Source organism: Podarcis liolepis, assembly GCF_965112155.1.
Source record: "Podarcis liolepis genome assembly, chromosome: 13".
Taxonomy (NCBI): domain Eukaryota; kingdom Metazoa; phylum Chordata; class Lepidosauria; order Squamata; family Lacertidae; genus Podarcis; species Podarcis liolepis.
Window position 1 is genome coordinate 12,476,081 of NC_139573.1, and position 20,578 is coordinate 12,496,658.

The following is a 20,578-nucleotide window of genomic DNA, read 5'->3' on the forward strand; positions in this document are numbered from 1 at the left end:
AGGCTTTGGGTTGGACACTTTCAGAACAGAATGCAGGACTAGACAGGCTTTTGGCACACACACACATACACACATATTCTCTCATTCTTACTTCTGGAAGCCTCAAAGGTGCAGACATTGCAAATGCAACTTTTAAAAACAGTTTAAAAGGAGAGAGATGAGCAAATGCTTGTTAACCTTTCCCACTGCATGCATACATCATACCTGTGGAATCTTATAGCTGCACAGGATATCTGCCATGTACAGAGAGACTTCAGAGATTGGTCCCCCAATGACTGCTACTAGATTGTTCTGACTATCACATTTATAGTTGGGGGTGAATCTGCCCTGTGTAGAGATGGCTTCCAATGAGGCATGATAAGTCCATTTTGGAGTGAAATAGCTATTATAAATATGGAAGCCCAGAGTTACATTAGGTAAGATCTGGGGATTTTCATTGATCTCCTTTATAGCAAATATCAAGGCCAGAATATGCTGGTAGATCTGGGTCATCACCCTGTAATTAGAGTGACATGCAGTGTGACAGTGCATTTGCTACAAAATATGACATTTACTTCCATGCAGTTCAAAGCATTCTTGAATAACACATGATCTAGGTAAGCACGATGAAATACTGTTACGCAGAGCAGTTTTGTCCTCTGTGCTCACTAGCACAGTACTGATACAGTATTCAGTACATCTCTGAAATACTCCTCATCCCAATTTCTCTCTAAGATTTTGGAGGAGTCAGAGATTAAACCTAGGACTCTCTGCATTAAAACCGGATCCTCTACTCCTAAACTACAGCCCTTCCCCTTATCAATACTTGTTGAGAACATATGTCCAGTGCGAGGAGGAACTACTCAAAGAAAGCAATAAACATAGTAATCCAAAAGTCATTGAGGACTTAAATGACAAATGAATTTCCCTGCTCCAATCCCTGCTGCATTTGTTACAACCAGGAAATTCTTAAATATTTAAGAGTCTTAAAATGAGAACATTATCATGATCACAATGCTGAAGGGTAGAGTAAGAGAGGACAGATATATAACATTTTTACAAAAAAGAACTTTACACAGTATCTTCAAAGAGGTCGTTGGAAGGGCATGTTGTGAAAGCCATTGGACTGGAGAATCTGTATATCTGAGACATAATGCCAGCAATGATGAGGTCTCCAGGCTGATGAAACTTGTGAAGAATGGGAAGTGAGTTGCATTTGATGTCAGGAATCTTGCACACCATATGAGGCAAAAAGACTAGAAGCAGGACTATAAATGCAACCAATTTCCCTGAGAGAATTCTGTCTCTACACCCATTCACTTGTCCCCACATCCTCCTTCGCTGAGTTTTGTGATGACCAGAACAGCTTGATTTGAAGGGCTGCACACTGTTGTATGATGTGTGTCTCACACTGTGTGGACTAAGATGTGCATGATCAGACTGACAGAGCCCTCACTGTCTTCAGCTCCATGTAAGAAGAGCAAAGAGCATAGTAATAGCAACCTTCTGCCTTGTAGTTTTACTGGTGGTTACTACAGCTCCCTTGAAACATGAAGAAGTAGTAGGGTAATCATGACTAATTATTTAATTACAAGGGAGATAATCACCAATTTGGAAATACACACTTACTCTGAGACATTGCAGAAATAACAGTGTTTATCACATCTGCTTCTAGATCACCTAAATTGGATGGCAAGAGATTCAGAGCCTTACAACAAATGACTTTTTAAAAAAGCTTTCAGTGAGAAGCTAAGAAGAAAAAGTACCACAAAAGAAGTCTGCATTTGCCTTAAAAGTTGCCAATTTATTTACTTTTAATTATATACCACTTAAATGCCAAAATGTCTTCCAAGTGGGTTAAAATCAATTCATAATAATACTACAGAGCAACACTAGAACATTCTTAATGAAAGTATGATAATTAAAACAGTTTTAAAACAGTTAAAACCATAAATTCACAAATTCAATTCAAGGGAGTGCTTGCCTAACAATATGAATTACTTAGGTCCATATATTTTTGTGGTTCCACTCTGAGCAGGACTAAGAAGAAGAAGAAGAAGAGTTTGGATTTGATATCCCGCCTTTCACTCCCCTTCAGGAGTCTCAAAGCGGCTAACATTCTCCTTTCCCTTCCTCCCCCACAACAAACACTCTGTGAGGTGAGTGGGGCTGAGAGACTTCACAGAAGTGTGACTGGCCCAAGGTCACCCAGCAGCTGCATGTGGAGGAGTGGAGACGCGAACCCGGTTTCCCAGATTACGTGACTACCGCTCTTAACCACTACACCACACTGGCTCTCTAAGATGAATATCACCCAATGAATGTGGAAATCATAAGCCTTGCATAAACCAGACTTTTTAAGAAAGTTCTTTTCCATATTGCTTTTTGTGGAAGCTGAAATGTTTATATACTCTGAAGAATATTTCTGACAATTCAAACAGAATTTAAGAAAGAATTTAAAAACATACTCGTAAACATAGAAATAGAATACCAAAAGTTTTCAGCATTTGGTACATTGCATATTTATCATGTTTGCATTATTGCATTTCTATTCCTCTTTTCCTGTAAGGAGCTCAAGGTGGCTTACATCATTCTCCTGCTTCCCATTTTATTCTCACAGCAACCCTGGGTTGTACAATAGACTGAGCAGTAATTACTGGATTATCGTGACATAGGCTGCATCTAGACACATCAAAGAAGCATTTCTGGAAAAAGCATTGTAAACATTTTGTGAGAAATTGTGTTGGCAAAAATGGAACTCCACAGCACCATCTGTTGCCATACTGGTTCCACATACAGTGGAGCCTTGGGTTGCAGATGGAATCTGTGATGCAGGCACATCTGCAACCCGTAGTGTTTGCATCCTGAAGCACCGCGTCTACGCAGGCACCAGAGCGATTTGGCACTTCTGTACATACGCGAGCGGCAAAACCCGGAAATAACCCGTTAAGGTACTTCTGGGTTTTACCTGGTCCGCGACCCGAAAACACATAACCTGAAGCAGCCGTAACATGAGGTATGACTGTACTCATATTGAGCCTGTTTTCAAACATGAAATGCTTCAAAACCTATACAGAAAGTCAATGTCTTATGGAGTAGTTTGGACAGTGTGAGAACCATATAACACCTTGATGTTAGGTAGCAGAGGAACCAACCCCCATGGCAGGTTGCCAGGAATGGACAGAAGTCCTTACCATCTGCTTTTATTCAATATTCACACAGAGAGGCTTGGGAACATGGTCTCTCGGAATAATGGCGTTGCTCCCAGTCTCCACCCCCTCCCTTTCTCCTATTATGTGTCATCACTACTGGCACTGACATGTGCCCTCTGTCTCTGAGCTCCCTGCTCTCCTACTTTCAATGCCTGCCAGGTTCTGGGAGAGGCGGGTTCTGGAATGCTTTCTAAAGACACTGTGTCTACTAGCTGTCCCCACTCTGGTGCTGCTTCTTCTTCCTTCTCTCCCATTATTTCCCAGCTTTTCCCCTTGTCTGCCTCTGAGCTATGATCTCCCTCAAACCCCTGTTGCAATTCTGAACTGTCTTCTTCTCTGGAAGGGTCAGGCTAGAAAGAGGGTCTCCACCATTCCTCTTCTGCCCAGTCCCTGACACTTGATCACCAAAGATGTAGCTGCAGACACATGTAATGAAATATGTTCACTCTCCTTACATTCACACCATATTTGTAAAGCACTCTTATGCCACTTTAACCCATCACATAATGTTACATTTTGTAAATATATGTGGGGGATGCGGGTGGCGCTGTGGGTTAAAGCCTTAGCGCCTAGGACTTGCCGATCGAAAGGTCGGCAGTTCGAATCCCCGCGGCGGGGTGCCCTCCCATCGCTCGGTCCCAGCGCCTGCCAACCTAGCAGTTCGAAAGCACCCTCGGGTGCAAGTAGATAAATAGGGACCGCTTACTAGCGGGAAGGTAAACGGCGTTCCGTGTGCTGTGCTGGCTCGCCAGATGCAGCTTCGTCACGCTGGCCACGTGACCCGGAAATGTCTCCGGACAGTGCTGGCTCCCGGCCTATAGAGTGAGATGAGCGCACAACCCTAGAGTCTGTCAAGACTGGCCCGTACGGGCAGGGATACCTTTACCTTTACACACACACACACACACACACACACACACACACATATATATATAACATGTGAGCCAGTTTATAATAACAAATCCGGTCTCTAGCTTTCCTTTTCCATTGAAGGAAACCTTTCCCCCACCACTATTATTAAATACAATCATCTTAACAAAGTGGTTGAGCTAAAGAAAAAGGGATGGGGATAGATAAAATTAAACAAAGGCAATTCTTAATGATATGTTAAAAGGTTGGTGATCATTCCCACTTGGTTACAGAACCCTTGCAAAGCTTTATGCCTGGTAATCATGGATATAGAGAGTGGAAGATGTGCATTTGCCACATTGAGCTAGTAATTAGTAAAGCAATCTTAACCCTGGCAGGGCAGCAGCAGAATAAGACAGGGAAGAATAGCCGCCACTGCATCCACAGCTGTATCATTCCACCCCTGGTGGAAGGCAGGCACATCAAAAAATAAAATACTCCGTGCTCATCATCAGGTCCTTTGCAACTTCCACAGAGTTCTTTTTCTACTCATTTCTATCTCCTGAGCCCTGGGGCTTGGACAAATTCATGGAGACATAACAAAATCTAGTATTCAAAGCAGTTACGTTATATTCATTCCCCAGAAACAGAGACATCATGCCTCTGAATACCGGGCATTGGGGGGGGGGAGATGTGGGAGAACTCTATTGCAAAAAACTCTACTTCAGGGTGTCCCAAAGCTATATTCAATACATTACCTTCCACAACTCTTGATTTGAAAGTTTTACTCCTTCATCCACTATCATTCTGCCTTTGCGTCTAGTTGAATGCATGGCATGCAAAGCATGTGCGACCACATAGGCAGCTGTGAAGACACTGTAGCTGTTTCCAGTCATGCTCATTTCAAAAACAGAGGCAGGAAGAGTCTCCAGCTTCTCCTCTCCACTGCAGAGGTCTTCATCCTGTTGGACTTCATCCATGGACTTGGGGAAGAAACACCCAAAGACCTGTTCCCAGAAGACTCTAACAAAGCCATCTGCTTTCTCCGAGGTGGGGTTTCTCACCTGAAGAAATTTATGGAATCCTACAACCTCACTGGAGTGAATGGCAAAGGATATAGCGCCATGGAGGAAGTCTACGTCCCAATCCCTTTGAAGGGGAATGGAAATGAAATCCATCTGAGCCATCATGATCCAGACCTTACCAGTTCTCTTTGTTGATATAAGCTCATATGCTGAAGCCCTGGAAAAAATCCTCAGGATGATCATGGTCTCGATCTCACCATGAATGACCAATGCATTGACAGTGCTCCTCATAATAATTTCATTCATTTCAAATACCTCTCCCATCACGTCATCAAAATCATTTGTAAAAGACATTTTGGGAATTCTCATTATGAAATCAAAGCAGATACCTCTCTGGGCAAACATGGGAATAATATTATGTTCAAACTTCTCTCCATTATCATCTTGCCCAGAAATAACCCCAATCCATGTCCACTTGAAATATAGCAATATCCAGAGAATTGCTTTATATTGAAGCTTCAAATCTGGGAGCACTTGATAATAGAAAGCAGCTTGGGTTTTCTTATCTAGGGCCGCAGCAGAGCAATAGATGATCTAACGGAAATTTTAAAAAGTTAAGTGGGGGAGAGGACCAATCCCATATAATTTCTCTAGGGAAGACATATGATGCTGCCAGTAGTGCTCAGTGATTATGTGGTGTTTTGGAAAGGTGAGTGGAAGGAGTGAGGCCGCTGCAAGGTTTGTACAGTGCACTTTCTTTCCAAGTTGCAAATCTAGCAGCTTTTGTAATAAGAGGGAAAAGTCTGCTATGTGGTTTGTGACACAATCTGTCCCTATGCTCTCTTTAAGGCATTAGTTTTGCCTTGATTTAATTTCTCTGCTGTATTTTGAGTTCTTTCTAAGGATTTGTTTGTTCTTGCCAACAAATACATCAAACATTAAAAATATGAGTCTCCTCTTCCTGTAAAATTTGCTATAATCTTATGCAGAGAAATAGATTGTGAACAATGTGCATAAAATGGTCTCCAAGGAAAAGAAAGCTGAACACAGAGAGATCACTTCTGCAACAGCGATGATGCAAGTAGTTAATGACAAAGTACAAAAACTACACTTCTTATTTGCATAGTGAGGAAAAGCCTTTATTGCTATTAAAATTCATCTAGAACAATTAACCCAGAAAACACAAAATTAGGAATCATTCCAAATGCAGCTACAGAACTGAGTGTGAAAAAACACACAATGTCAGAAACCATTAACTGACTTACTTGATGACAAAGAAAATAGGAGACGACTTTGAATTTAAAATTCTGAGACCCTGCAGATATAATAAATTTCTTACTAACATGATGGACAACAAAAATGCCAGAAGTCCTCATAATAGTCAGACATAGAAATTGTTCATTGTCACCTAGCTCCCGACAAAACAAATAAAAATGCAGTATTTTCCCATGATATTATTATTTGCTTTGACAGATTTCTCATTAATGGCAAATTTATGAAAGCTGTCACTGTGAAAGTGGGGTCTGTGTATAACAACAACAACAACAACAACAACAACAACAACAACAACAACAACAACAACAACAACAACAACAACATGATCTTGCTGCAAGATCTAAGTACAGAGACACTGAGAAAAGGGCAGACCCTGAACTTGCTACAGAAAAATCTCAGGAACCTCAAATACTTTATTGTTGGAGCTTGTGGAAAAAAACATTGCAAATAAAACTCTTAAATAGAAAAGTGTACCAGGAAAGGGATGAGCAAATGGCTTGTTAACCTCTCTTCCTGCATGCTTAATCTTACCTGTGGAATCTTATAAATGGACAGAATATCTGCCATGTAGAGACAGACTTCAGAGACAGGTCCCCCAATGACTACTCCTGGATTGTTCTGAATATCACATTTGTAGTTGGGGGTTAATTTGCCCAGTCTAGAGAAGAGTTCCATTGAGGCATGATAGGTCCATTTTGCAGTGAAATAGCTATTATAGATATGGAAACCCAGGGTGACATTTGGTAAAATCTGGGGGTTTTCATTGATCTCCTTTACAGCAAATATCAAGGCCAGGATATGCTGGTAGATCTGGGTCACCACCCTGCAATTAGAGTTGCATGCAGTATGACAGTGTATCTACTACAAAATATGACATATACTTCCATTCAGTTCAATGCATTATTACCGACTACACTATAGTATAATGGTTCTGATCTAGGTAAGCATGATGAAATATTGTTACACTCCATTGCCTTAAAACCAATAAGGACCAAAATTAAAAATTAATCTTTAACTCCCGTCACTGCTCTCTCACAGTTTATTCCTTACAACCAGAAAATTCTTCAATACTCCTAAGCATAAAACAGCATGATCATCACAAGACCGAAGGGTAATGTGGTGTAGCTAGGGCAAATACATGGCATTGCAAAATAACTTTTTTTAAAAAGAAAGAAAGCCTTACACTGTGTCTTCAAAGATGTCATTAGAAGGGCGCTTTGCAAAACTTAGTGGAATGTAAAATCTATATATTTGAGCTATAATGCTGGCAATAGTGAAGTCTCCAGGCTGGTAAAACTTGTGAAGAATAGGAAGAGAGTTGCTGACTTTGCATTTGAAGTCAGGCGTCTTGTTTGTCACCATAGGCAAAAGGACAACTGCAAATGCCACTATCTTCCATGACAGAATTCCTTCTCCACACCTATTCTCTTGCCTCCACATTATACCTTACTGGGTTCCGTGCCAAGTATCACAACTTAATTTGAACGGCCGCATCCAGAATGATATGTGACCCAGACTGTGCCATCTAAAATGTCCACGATCAAACTTGCAAAGCCCTCACCCTCTTAATTTCCAGCACTGAGTTGCCCAGGGGGTAGTTATAGATGCACACTGTCTTGTAGTTTTACTCATGGTAACTTGGGACTTGAAGAAGAAATAGCATGTAATCAGAGTTAATTGGATAATCATAAGGGAGATAATCACCTATTCAGAATTACACTTGCTGTGAGACATTGCAGAAGAAACCATAATCCAGTTCATTGGAATGGCAAGAGATACCGATGCCTCTATGGACTGACAGATTCCTGCATTGCAGATGACCCCTGGGGTCCCTTCCCAGTGTACTATTGTATGATGATGTGACATCCAGAGTAAAGGACTTCAGTATAATGAGCTTGAAAGTTTTCATTTTCTTTATTTCTTTATTCATGAATTCATTCATTAACAGTATTGCATTTTTATTTTGGTGTGTCAAGAAGGAATGGAGAGCTAAAAATTAGACCCTTACTGTCAATTAGGAATTGGAAAGCCCTCAAATAAGTCTTAACTGTCAGATATGGCTCAGACAGGGATCACCTTAGGACCTGAAAAGGGCTTTATTATGGGTTAGCTAGGAAGGGCTATGTAGATTATGAAAGTTCCTGGAACGGGCTTGCAGTAGGTTTCTGGTTTAAGAAAAAAGAATAGCCATTCTATGGGGAATCAGTTTATTCCACTGTGTGTTGAAGTGAGAGTTTTATCACCTCTCTCTAAAGAGTTTTTGGCTGAAACCAAGTCTTGTGCCATATCAGAATAACAATGAAGCTATAATCCTCATCAAGTGTATTTCAATAAAATTACTAAGAGCCTTAACATTACTTTGATGCTCTGGTTAAGTCAGGGCCAGCCCACCTATGAGGCAAGGTGAGGCAAGTGCCTCGAATGGTAGGATTCACAGGGGTAGCAGAATTGGAACCCAAAGAATGCATCACCTGCCGCTGCTGCCACAGTGGCAGCAATGGCTGAGGCACACTCCTTAGAGGTCAGATCTGCCACCTCTCTCACAGCAACCTCCGCACCTTACAAAAGTGTGACGATAATGGGGAACTGGAGTCTACTTACATGACAATTTTTGGTGGCATGAATTTCATGGGTTTACCAGCTCATGTAACTAATCAAGAAGCATGAAACAGGTGTGTCCCTCCTGGTCTCACCCCGTGCCGCCACACCCTGGAATACCCCTTTTAAGAGATGCACACCTTCCCTCTCTGCATTACATTTCGTGAGGAGAATTGAACAAGAATATATCACAGATTTGAAAAGGATTACTCCAATATGGCACGAACAGTTAAACTTACATTTGCATTTAGCTGAGGAATATAAAAAATGCAGAAGTAACATAGACCCCATTTCTAATTAAAATATGACATGGATGAGGGACCCTGAATTTTAAATATTTCAATTCTTCCTTCTGAGTTGCTCCTTGCTATTCAATTCAGGCTTCACTACAATAATATAACATTTTGGTGAAAATATACAGCCTAGTAAACCAGCACTGGAGGCCAAGATGGAGAAGATCTCCACAGCCACCATATATTTTCCTTTTGTGCTTAAGTAAGTTGGAACAAAGGACAGCCACACACTGCAAAATACCAGCATGCTGAAGGTGATAAACTTGGCTTCATTAAAGCTGTCGGGTAGCTTCCTGGCTAGGAAGGCTACAGAGAAGCTGACAATGGCCAGCAAGCCCATAAACCCCAAGACACAGTAGAACATGGTGACTGACCCTTCATTACATTGCAGAACAATTTCTTTACTCATTGAGTGCATGTCTAAATCCGGGAATGGGGGAGACGTTGCCAGCCACACAGTACAAAGAGCAGCTTGAATCAAGGAACAGGAAAGAACAATGGAGGTGGCCTGTTGTTTCCCCACCCATTTCCTCATGCTGGACCCTGGTTTGGTGACCATGAAAGCAAGGACCACAATGATTGTCTTTGTCAACACACAAGAAACTGCCACTGAAAAGATGATGCCAAAAGCTGTTTGTCGAAGGAGACATGTCACTTTCTTAGGTCGACCAATGAATAGAAGAGCACAAAGGAAAGCAAGCAAGAGGGAGATGAGGAGAGTGTAGGAGAGGTTGCGGTTGTTGGCTTTGACTATGGGAGTTTCCCGGTGCTTAATGAAAATCCAAAGCACCAAAGCTGTAAGGAAGGACAAGGAAAGAGCAAAACAGGCCAAAGAGATCCCCAGTGGTTCTCCATAAGACAAGAATTGTATGTTCTTTGGCAGGCAAGAATCCTTTTCCACATTTGGGTAATGATCTGGTGGGCACTGAAAGCATTCATCCATGTCTGAAAAAGAAATGCTGTAGGAGCACCACTACATGCATAATACTAAAATGATCAAAATGAAAATTAAACGTTAAATAAGGGTTTGCCAGGTTGAAATCTGAAAAAAACAACGATTTGGCACACTTCTCATGTAATTATATTATTAGCAACATACAATATTCAATTACCACCCACCCGCAGATGTTAGGACCCAGCTCGACCTCTGAAGCTCAATGTTATCATTTACCGTCAGGATTCTAGCAGATTTTACTTGTTCAAATTTTTCAACATCCCAACATGATTTGAACTTCCCATTCTAATATGTTGACTGGAACAAGGTTGCATTTCTGTTTTAGCGCTTCTCTGAATTTGGAAACATGGTTCTTGGGTCTTGCATTTAAGAAAGGCTGTTGCAACCTTAGCTTTCTCCCTGAGGTTTTTTCATATCTCTGAAGGTTTCTGTTTTTTCAACTTTTGATACCTCCATCATCTGAGTGGTGATTCATTTCGTGTGTGTGTGTGTGTACATAATTACCAGTTGTCAATGGCTTGGACTGATATTATTGAATATATCATGCTGTATCCTCATATCAGGAACCACAACCTTCACTGAATTCTGAACAACGTTCCTGAATTGTCTGAACAACTGAAAACCACAAGGGATGGGAGTGTCAGAATATATTAGTGTTAGTATGTTTGAAAGGCTCTTTACATGATGTCTCTTACCTGTCTGGTTGGAAATCTTCCCTTCTGGACATATAATGCAATCATAGCAGCAAAACGGTTTCCCTTCCTTCTTTGTTTTTTGAAAACCCAAAGGACAATTGGCATTGCAAAGAGAAAGGGGCTGTGCCTGTCCAAAAATGTAAGAGGATAATGGTTTCTATTTTGCAATATTGTATATCCACAATGTATTATATTCTGTTAACTTGCTGAACTATCTCCTTTTACAGTATGGTGGAAGAGGCAAGAGACAAGTAGGAAAGGGCAATCAAGGGCTACTTGCCCTGATGGCTTTGGTTCTTCTCCACAGTTGGAGGCAACTGTTTTTGTTATTGTCATTCAATGCAGTGCACCTCTGGGGGAGAAGCTGAACTTATGCATTAGCAGTACAAAACCTGGGCAGTGTGCATCGAGCACTGGGTTGCCAGGACAAAAAGACACCCTTGCCAACCTCATTGATGTGGTCCAAAGGAAAGCAGAGCCATATTTTACAATTTTGGGTAGGGAAGAAACAAGCAAGCAAGCAAGCCCGATTGTGATAGAAGGAACCCTTATGCTGCCTTCCCCCACATGAATATGACCCTCTGTAAATTTATCAAGTTTTACTTTTTCCCAAGTAGTAAATTTGGTGGTAGTAGTGCAATAGTGGATGTAATGAGTGTCACGTAACTGGCAAAACATGGAAGATCTGCACACCCATGCCCTCACTCCTACACTGAGTACATGGGTGAACATAGCAGAGAGCTAGGTCAGTATCTGAACCGCAAATCATTTTAGAAGTGATGGATAGGCTACAAAATATGAATTTATCTCACCTGGTTAAACCTGCTGGGCCACACAATGGCTTCTTCACAAATGCTGAACTCTTCTTCTTGGGGAGCCATGGGGTCGATCTTTCCAACTTTCACTCTCCGAAAGGACTGGTTTGGAAATGTGACCCAGTTTATAATATCAAATCCAGACTCTAACTCTCCATTTTGGTTGAAGGAAACTTTCCCCCCATCACTATTATTAAATGAGATGCTTTTAACAAAGTGGTTGAGCTGTTTAGGAAAAAAAATGGATAGAACAAAAAAGAAAATAAAAGAAAGCCAATGCATAAGGATATACAAAAGACTGATCATCATTCCCACTTGTATACTGAACTGTATAAAAGCTTTATACCAAGTAAAAAAAGATATGGAGAGGGAAAGAGCCCTTGCAGGAACAATGAGAGATACGTACAACAATAAACATATACAGTACTAAAATACAATAATAAAATGTAACAGTGGTACTAATGAAGGAAGTGACTGGGCAGCAGTGGAGCAGGTCAGAATAGTATAGCCACTGCTACATTTACAACCGTGACGTGGTGCAGGGCAGAAGCACAAAAAAAGCTTGCTCCATGCTTATCATTATCACCTTTTGGACTTTCCAAAGAATCTAGATTCTCTGTTTATTCCTTTGCATCTGGTGAGCAGTGGAGATTAGACAAAGTCAAGGAAGAAATTGGATATCTATATCTATTAGCCACAATGACTATATACTTGCTCCAGAAAAAGGGGCATCATGCCTCTGAACACCAGATTGTTGGGAGTGACCTGTTGTCATAATGTCCTGATTGAGTACAGGTATCATGTTGGCTGCCTTGGGAAACCTTTGGACTGACCCATCACCATTTCTACTCCACTTTTAGCTTGCTCAGAACATTACCTTCCATAACTGTTCATTCTTGAATTTTACTCCTTCATCAACTTTCATTCTTTTTTTGAAGCTACTTGAATGCATGGCATGCAAAGCATGCGCAACCACATAGGCAGCTGTGAAGACACTGTAGCTGTGGCCAGTCATGCTCATTTCAAAAACAGAGGCAGGAAGAGTCTCCAGCTTCTCCTCTCCACTGCAGAGGTCTTCATCCTGTAGGTCTACCATGGAGTTGGGGAACAAACACCCAAAGACCTGTTCCCAGAAGACTCTAACAAAGCCATCTGCTTTCTCCGAGGTGGGGTTTCTCACCTGAAGAAATTTATGGAATCCTACAACCTCACTGGAGTGAATGGCAAAAGATATAGCACCATGGAGGAAGTCTATGTCCCAATCTCTTTGAACAGGAATGGAAGTGAAATCTATCTCGCCTGTCATAATCCACACCTTACTATTTCTCTTTGTTGATATAAAGTCATATGCTGAAGCCCTGGGAAAAATCCTCAGGATGATCATGGTCTCGATCTCACCATGAATGACCAATGCATTGACAGTGCTCCTCATAATAATTTCATTCATTTCAAATATCTCTCCCATCAAGTCATCAAAATCACTTAAAAAAGACATTCTGGGAATTCTCACTATGAAATCAAAGCAAATACCTCTCTGGGCAAACATGGAAATAATATTATGTTCAAACCTCTCTCCATTATCATTTTGCCCAGAAATAATCCCAGTCCATGTCCACTTGAAATGTAGCAGTAACCAGAGAATTGCCTTATATTGAAGCTTCAAATCTGGGAACACTTTGTAATAGAAAGCAGCTTGGGTTTTCTTATCTAGTGCCGCAGCAGAGCAATACATGATCTAATGGAAATTAAAAAAAGTTAAGGGGGGTTGGTACCAATCACATATAATTTCTCTAGGGAAGACATATGATGCTATTATGTGGTGTTTTGGAAAGGTGAGTGGAAGGAGTGAGACAGCAGTGAGGTCTGTACACTCCAAATACCTTGGTGGAATCAATATGACACTCCCACCATTGCTTTTGTAGCAGACTGGCTTCACTGACACTCCCCACCTGAAACACTGCAATGCCTTCAGTTCAGGGAGATCAAGTAAGCACCTCTTTCTGGCCCTACTGTTACCGGTTGCTGCTCTAACAGCCCACAGAGCGTACACTTAGCATTTAGAAAATACTTTAATATTAGCACTTTCTTTCCAAGCTGCAAATTTAAGTAGCTTTTGTAATAAAAGGGAAAAGTCTGCCATGTGCTTTCTCCCTAATCAGATGACACAATCTGTTCCCATGCTCTCTTTAAGACTTTAGTTTTGCCTTGATTTAATTTCTCTTCTGTATTTTGAGTTCTTGAATGGCATATATTACTGTTCAACAAGCTGTCTGATAGGGGTGTGGCAGCAGTAAGGTCTGTACAGTGCACTTTCTTTCCAACTTGCAAATTTAAGCAGCTTTTGTAATAAAAGGGAAAGTCTGCCATGTCCCTAATCAGATGACACAATCTATCCCTATGCTCCCTTTAAGGCATTAGTTTTCCCTTGATTTAATTTCTCTGCTCTTTTTTGCGTTCTTGAATGGCATATATTAATGTTCAACAAGCTGTCTGATAGGAAAAGAATTCCTTCTCCTTTGCTCTCCTGCTAAATTTAAATCTAGTACTACCAGACTTTGGCTAAGTAGCTCTGACTCCTGTCTTTATAACTGATTTCATCAAATGAAACAAAACTTTAACTCTTTCTAAGGATTTATTTGTTCTTGCCGACCAATACATCAAACATCAAAAATATGAGTCTCCTCTTCCTGTAAGTTTTGCTATAATCTTATGCAGAGAAATAGATTGTGAACAATGTGCACAAAATAGTCACCAAGGAAGAGAAAGCTGAACACAGATCACTTCTGCAACAACAATGATGGAAGCAGTTAATGGCAAAGTACAAAATCCACACTTCTTATTTACAGAGTGAGGAAAAGCCTTTACTGCTATTAAAAATCATCTAGAACAATTAATCCAGAAAACAAAAAATAGGAAACATTCCAAATGCAGCTACAGAACTGAGTGTGAAAACACACACAATCCTTCTACAATGTCAGAAACTATTAACTGACTTAATTGATGACAAAGAAAATAGGAGACAACTTTGAATTTAAAATTCTGAGACACTGCAGATTTAATAAATTTCTTACTAACATGATGGACAACAGAAATGCCAGAAGTCCTCCTAATAGTCAGACATAAAAATTGTTCATTGTCATCTAGCTCCCAACAAAACAAATAAAAATGCAGTATTTTCCCATGATATTATTATTTGCTTTGACAGATTTTTCATTAATGGCAAATATACGAAAGCCGTCAATGTGAAAGTGGGGGATGTGTATAACAACAACAACAACAACAACAACAACAACAACAACAACAACAACATGATCTTGCTGCAAGATCTAAGTACAGAGACACTGAGAAAAAGGCAGACCCTGAACCTGCTACAGAAAAATCTCAGGAACCTCAAATACTTTATTGTTGGAGCTTCTGGGGGGGAAAAAACATTGGAAATAAAACTCTTAAAAAGAAAAGTGTACCAGGAAAGGGATGAGCAAATGGCTTGTTAACCAACCTCTCTTCCTGCATGCTTACATCTTACCTGTGGAATCTTATAAATGGACAGAATATCTGCCATGTAGAGACAGACTTCAGAGACAGGTCCCCCAATGACTGCTCCTGGATGGTTCTGAATATCACATTTGTAGTTGGGGGTTAATTTGCCCAGTCTAGAGAAGAGTTCCATTGAGGCATGATAGGTCCATTTTGCAGTGAAATAGCTATTATAGATATGGAAACCCAGGGTGACATTTGGTAAAATCTGGGGGTTTTCATTGATCTCCCCTACAGCAAATATCAAGGCCAGGATATGCTGGTAGATCTGGGTCATCACCCTGCAATTAGAGTTGCATGCAGTATGACAGTGTATCTACTACAAAATATGACATATACTTCCATTCAGTTCAATGCATTATTACCGAATACACTATAGTATAATGGTTCTGATCTAGGTAAGCATGATGAAATATTGTTACATTCCATTGCCTTAAAACCAATACGGACCAAAATTAAAAATTAATCTTAAAACTCTGGTCACTGCTCTCTCGCAGTTTCTTCCTTACAACCAGGAAATTCTTCAATACTCCTAAGCATAAAACAGCATGATCATCACTAGGCTGAAGGGTAATGTGGTGTAGCTAGGGCAAATATATGACATTGCAAAATATCTTTATAAAAAAGAAAGAAAGCCTTACACCGTGTCTTCAAAGATGTCATTGGAAGGGCGCTTTGCGAAACTTAGTGGAATATAAAATCTATATATCTGAGCTATAATGCTGGCAATGATGAAGTCTCCAGGCTGGTAAAACTTGTGAAGAATAGGAAGAGAGTTGCTGACTTTGCATTTGATGTCAGGCGTCTTGAATGCCACCAGAGGCAAAAGGACAACTGCAAATGCCACTATCTTCCACGACAGAATTCCTTCTCCACACCTATTCTCTTGCCTCCACATTATACCTTACTGGGTTCCGTGCTGAGTCTCACAACTTAATTTGAACGGCCGCATCCAGAATGATATGTGACTCAGACTGTACCATCTGAAATGTCCACAGTCAGATTTACAAAGCCCTCACCCTCTTAATTTCCAGCACTGAGTTGCCCAGGGGGTAGTTATAGACTCACACTGTCTTGTACTTTTACTCATGATTACTTGGGACTTGAAGAAGAAATAGCATGTAATCACAGTTAATTGGATAATTATAAGGGAGATAATCACCTATTCAGAATTACACTTGCTGTGAGACATTGCAGAAGAAACTATAATCCAGCTCACTGGATTGGCAAGAGATACTGATGCCTCTATGGACTGACAGATTGACCCCTGGGGTCCCTTTCCAGTGTACAATTGTATGATTATGTGACATCCAGAGTAAAAGACTTCGGTATAATGAGATATTCAAAAGAAGAGTACTACAATAGAAACCACAGTTGCCTTGAAAGTTTTCGTTTTGTTTATTTATTCATGCATGCATTCATTAATATTATTGCATTTTTATTTTGGTGTGTCAAGAAGGAATGGAGAGTTAAAAGTTAGACTCTTACAGTTAAACCATCAAATAGGAATTGGAAAGCCCTTAGATAGGTCTTAATTGTCAGATATGCCTCATACAGGGATTACCTTAGGACCTGAAAAGGGCTTTATTATGGGTTAGCTACGAAGGGCAACGCAGATTATGAAAGTTCCTGGAACGGGCTTGCAGTAGGTTTCTGGTTTAAGAAAAAAGAATAGCCATTCTATGGGGAATCAGTTTATTCCACTGTGTGTTGAAGTGAGAGTTTTATCACCTGTCTGTAAAGAGTTTTTGGCTGAAACCAAGTCTTGTGCCATATCAGAATAACAATGAAGCTATAATCCTCATCAAGTGTATTTCAATAAAATTACTAAGAGCCTTAACATTACTTTGATGCTGTAGTTGAGTCAGGGCCAGCCCACCCATGAGGCAAGGTGAGTCAAGTGCCTCAAATGGCAGGATTCACAGGGGAAGCAGAATTGGAACCCAAAGAATGCATCACCTGCCGCTGCTGCCACAGTGGCAGCAATGACTGTGGCACACTCCTTAGAAGTATTTCGCAGCACCCATCTCCCGTTACAAAAGTGTGATGATAATGGGGAACTGGAGTCTACTTACATGGCAATTTTTGCTGGCATGAGTTTCATGGGTTTACCAGCTCATGTAACTAAACAAGAGGCATGAAACAGGTGTGTCCCTCCTGGCCTCACCCCATGCCGCCACACCCTGGAATACCCCTTTTAAGAGATGCACACCTCCTCTCTTTGCATTTTATTTGGTGAGGAGAATTGAACAAGAATTTATCACAGATTTTAAAAGGATTACTCCAATATGGCACTGACAGCTTAAATTACATTTGCATTTAGCTGAGGAAATTAAAAAAATACAGAAGTAACATAGACCCCATTTCTCATTAAAATATGACATGGATGAGGGACCCTGAATTTTAGATATTTCAATTCTTCCTTCTGAGTTGCTCCTTGCTATTCAATTCAGGCTTCACTACAATAATATAACATTTTGGTGAAAATATACAGCCTAGTAAACCAGCACTGGAGGCCAAGATGGAGAAGATCTCCACAGCCACCATATATTTTCCTTTTGTGCTTAAGTAAGTTGGAACAAAGGACAGCCACACACTGCAAAATACCAGCATGCTGAAGGTAATAAACTTGGCTTCATTAAAGCTGTCGGGTAGCTTCCTGGCTAGGAAGGCTACAGAGAAGCTGACAATGGCCAGCAAGCCCATAAACCCCAAGACACAGTAGAACATGGTGACTGACCCTTCATTACATTGCAGAACAATTTCTTTACTCATTGAGTGCATGTCTGAATCTGGGAATGGAGGAGAAGTTGCCAGCCACACAGTACAAAGAGCAGCCTGAATCAAGGAACAGGAAAGAACAATGAAGGTTGCCTGTTGTTTCCCCACCCATTTCCTCATGCTGGACCCTGGTTTGGTGACCATGAAAGCAAGGAGCACAATGATTGTCTTTGTCAACACAGAAGAAACTGCCACTGAAAAGATGGTGCCAAAACTGTTTGTCGAAGGAGACATGTCACTTTCTCAGGTCGACCGAGGAATAGGAAAGCACAAAGGAAGGAGAACAAGAGGGAGATGAGGAGAGTGTAGGAGAGGTTGCAATTGTTGGCTTTGACTATGGGAGTGTCCCAGTCATTCAGTCTAACTGCCTGCAATGCAGGAATCTCAACTAGATCATCCATGACGGATGGCCACCCAACCTCTGCTTAAAACCTCCAAGGAAGGAGAGTCCACAACCTCTCAAGAAATCAGTTCCATTTTCAAACAGCTCCTACTCTCAGAAAATTCTTTCAGATGTTTATTTGGAATCTCCTTTCTTGTAACTTGAAGCTATTGGTTCGAGTCCTACCCTCCAGAGCAGGAGAGAACAAGCTTGCTCCAGCTTCCATGTGACAGGCCTTGGGATATTTGAAGACGGCTATCTTCATATCTCCTCCCAGTCTCTTCTCCAAGCTAAAAGTGGAGGGAACTATGCAAATATCTGACATTTTGTCATTCCTCCACATTTAAGCATGTAAGAAAAATAAAACAATAATTTAAAAAGAGGATGGGTTTTTATTTGCATTCCCAGCCTTGTTTAATTCATAGTACACTGCTTTTGAAAATTCATCAATGAAGGAGAAAGAAGAAGGAAGAAGGAAGAAGGAAGAAGGAAGAAGAAGAAGAAGAGGAGGAGGAGGAGGAGGAGGAGGAGGAGGAGGAGGAGGAGGAGGAAGAAGATTCCCTTTTTTATTTATTTATTTATTTATTTTGTTTGTTTGTTTGTTTGTTTGTTTTATATACCACCCTTCCTTTGAGGAACACAGGGCAGTTTGCAGTATAGGATTTAGTACAGGATTTAGCAAAACTGTGTGTTCCAAGAGCAGATGGCAAGGCAGGGTAGTGTCCAGAGCCACCCTAATAATAGCTTTGCTTACCCTTATCTGGATGATGGTGGGATAGGGCAGAGTAGCAGCAAGGTTGCAGCTGCACGGGCAAACTGTCAAGAGTGCCAGCTTTGCCCTGCCCCATCTCACTACTGCCCTGTCTTGTCCTGCAGCAACACTATTGTTGGGAAGGCCTGTCTTCCACGCTACCCCATCATGTCAGCCCCCCCATCAGCATGTTCTCATTACAACTACAGAACGTGGGTGCTTCTCCTTGGCCCCCTGCCTGCCTCTCCCTGATGCTTGCCCACCCCAATGTGGAAGTACACCAAACACCACTCCTGGCACTCCCGGCCTCCGATCAAAAAACTGGAAATTTGAATTTTTCAAGTAAGGACGGATAAGTAGGGTTGTCATGAAAAGAGGCTGGGATAAATGGATTTGGGTGTGGATCAAGGGCTGTATAATACTCAAATAATTATGGACTGGTGCTCTAATACATAAACACAGTGAAGAAGTCTTGGAGTAAATAAGACGGGTTGAATGTTCCCTAATATTGAAGGTAACATTGTGACGCGGGACTAGAGGAGAACTATTGTAGACTATTATAATATTATTTGGAGAATTTTACTTGGACTTCACACTGAAAAAGAATAATGAACTGGAGCACCCTGGATCAAAGACTGGGAATTACCTAACAGAGGAGGAGCATCTGAATATTAATTTGGACTGAACATTTAACTGTTTTGAAGAACTATTGTATATTTAACTAACAGATGGATAGTTGGGAATCCTTTTTACCTTTTTCTTTTATTTCTGTTATTTTTTTTTCTTCCTTTGTTATCTTATTCATTTCTTCAATGCTTTCTATGGCTCTCTCTTTATTCTTTCCTTCTCTTTAGATTAGGCTGGCCTTTTTTGTATTTTATGTTGAAATTTTTTGATAAAAAAATGATTTTTAAGGGGGAAAAGAAAAACTGGCTTTCCGCTGTCTCAGCACAAAAATGTGCCATAGAGGAGGAGGCGGGGGTTCATCATTGAGTGGCTAAGAGTCAGAGTGGCACAGTTCTGAGCCATAGAGATTCAGAGTCTTTAGCTGTTTACCAGAAGTTTAGGTTGTATTATCACTGTACACCTTTTTCCTATTTTTATATCCATCCATCTTCCTGACTCTCATCCACCAGTCAGTGTGTTGCTGTCTGCCCCCTGCCCCTCTCAGCACACTGACAAAACTTCAGCAGCGTGACACCAAAAGACGCACATCCCAATTTTCCTCTGACATGTTGGAGGGTGTGGTATTTCTATTTAAATCATTGTACAGTCAAACCTTGGCTCCTGAACGGCTCCGTTTTTGAATGATTCGGTTAGGGAAGTAAAACCCGGAAGTAAATGCTTCAGTTTTCAGATGTTTTTTGGAAGCCTAAGATCCGACATGGTTTCTGCTTGAGTGCAGGAAGCTCCTGCAATGAATTAGAAGCA

The 20,578-nt window shown here is 40.9% G+C and overlaps 1 protein-coding gene across 1 annotated transcript; it reads right to left on the minus strand.

Annotated features, from left to right (window-relative positions):
- Window positions 1–8,235: 8,235 nt before the first annotated feature.
- On the minus strand, window positions 8,236–19,317 carry LOC310691409 (vomeronasal type-2 receptor 26-like). The gene is made up of 4 exons (XM_083471184.1): window positions 19,151–19,317; window positions 11,694–11,921; window positions 10,882–11,008; window positions 8,236–10,176 (listed from the first exon to the last, which is right to left on the minus strand). Exons 2-4 carry the CDS (start codon window positions 11,760–11,762, stop codon window positions 9,278–9,280), a joined length of 1,095 nt encoding a protein of 364 aa, XP_083327310.1. The 5' UTR covers window positions 11,763–11,921; window positions 19,151–19,317; the 3' UTR covers window positions 8,236–9,277.
- Between the last annotated feature and the right edge of the window lie 1,261 nt (window positions 19,318–20,578).

Coding starts and splice junctions, on each gene's coding strand:
- LOC310691409 (XM_083471184.1), bottom strand. CDS start 11,762: ATGGCTCCCCAAGAAGAAGAGTTCAGCATTTGTGAAGAAGCCATTGTG. Junction 11,009..11,693: donor GGCCCAGCAGGTTTAACCAG/GTGAGATAAATT, acceptor ATTTTTGGACAG/GCACAGCCCCTTTCTCTTTG. Junction 10,177..10,881: donor GAAGATTTCCAACCAGACAG/GTAAGAGACATC, acceptor TTTCTTTTTCAG/ACATGGATGAATGCTTTCAG.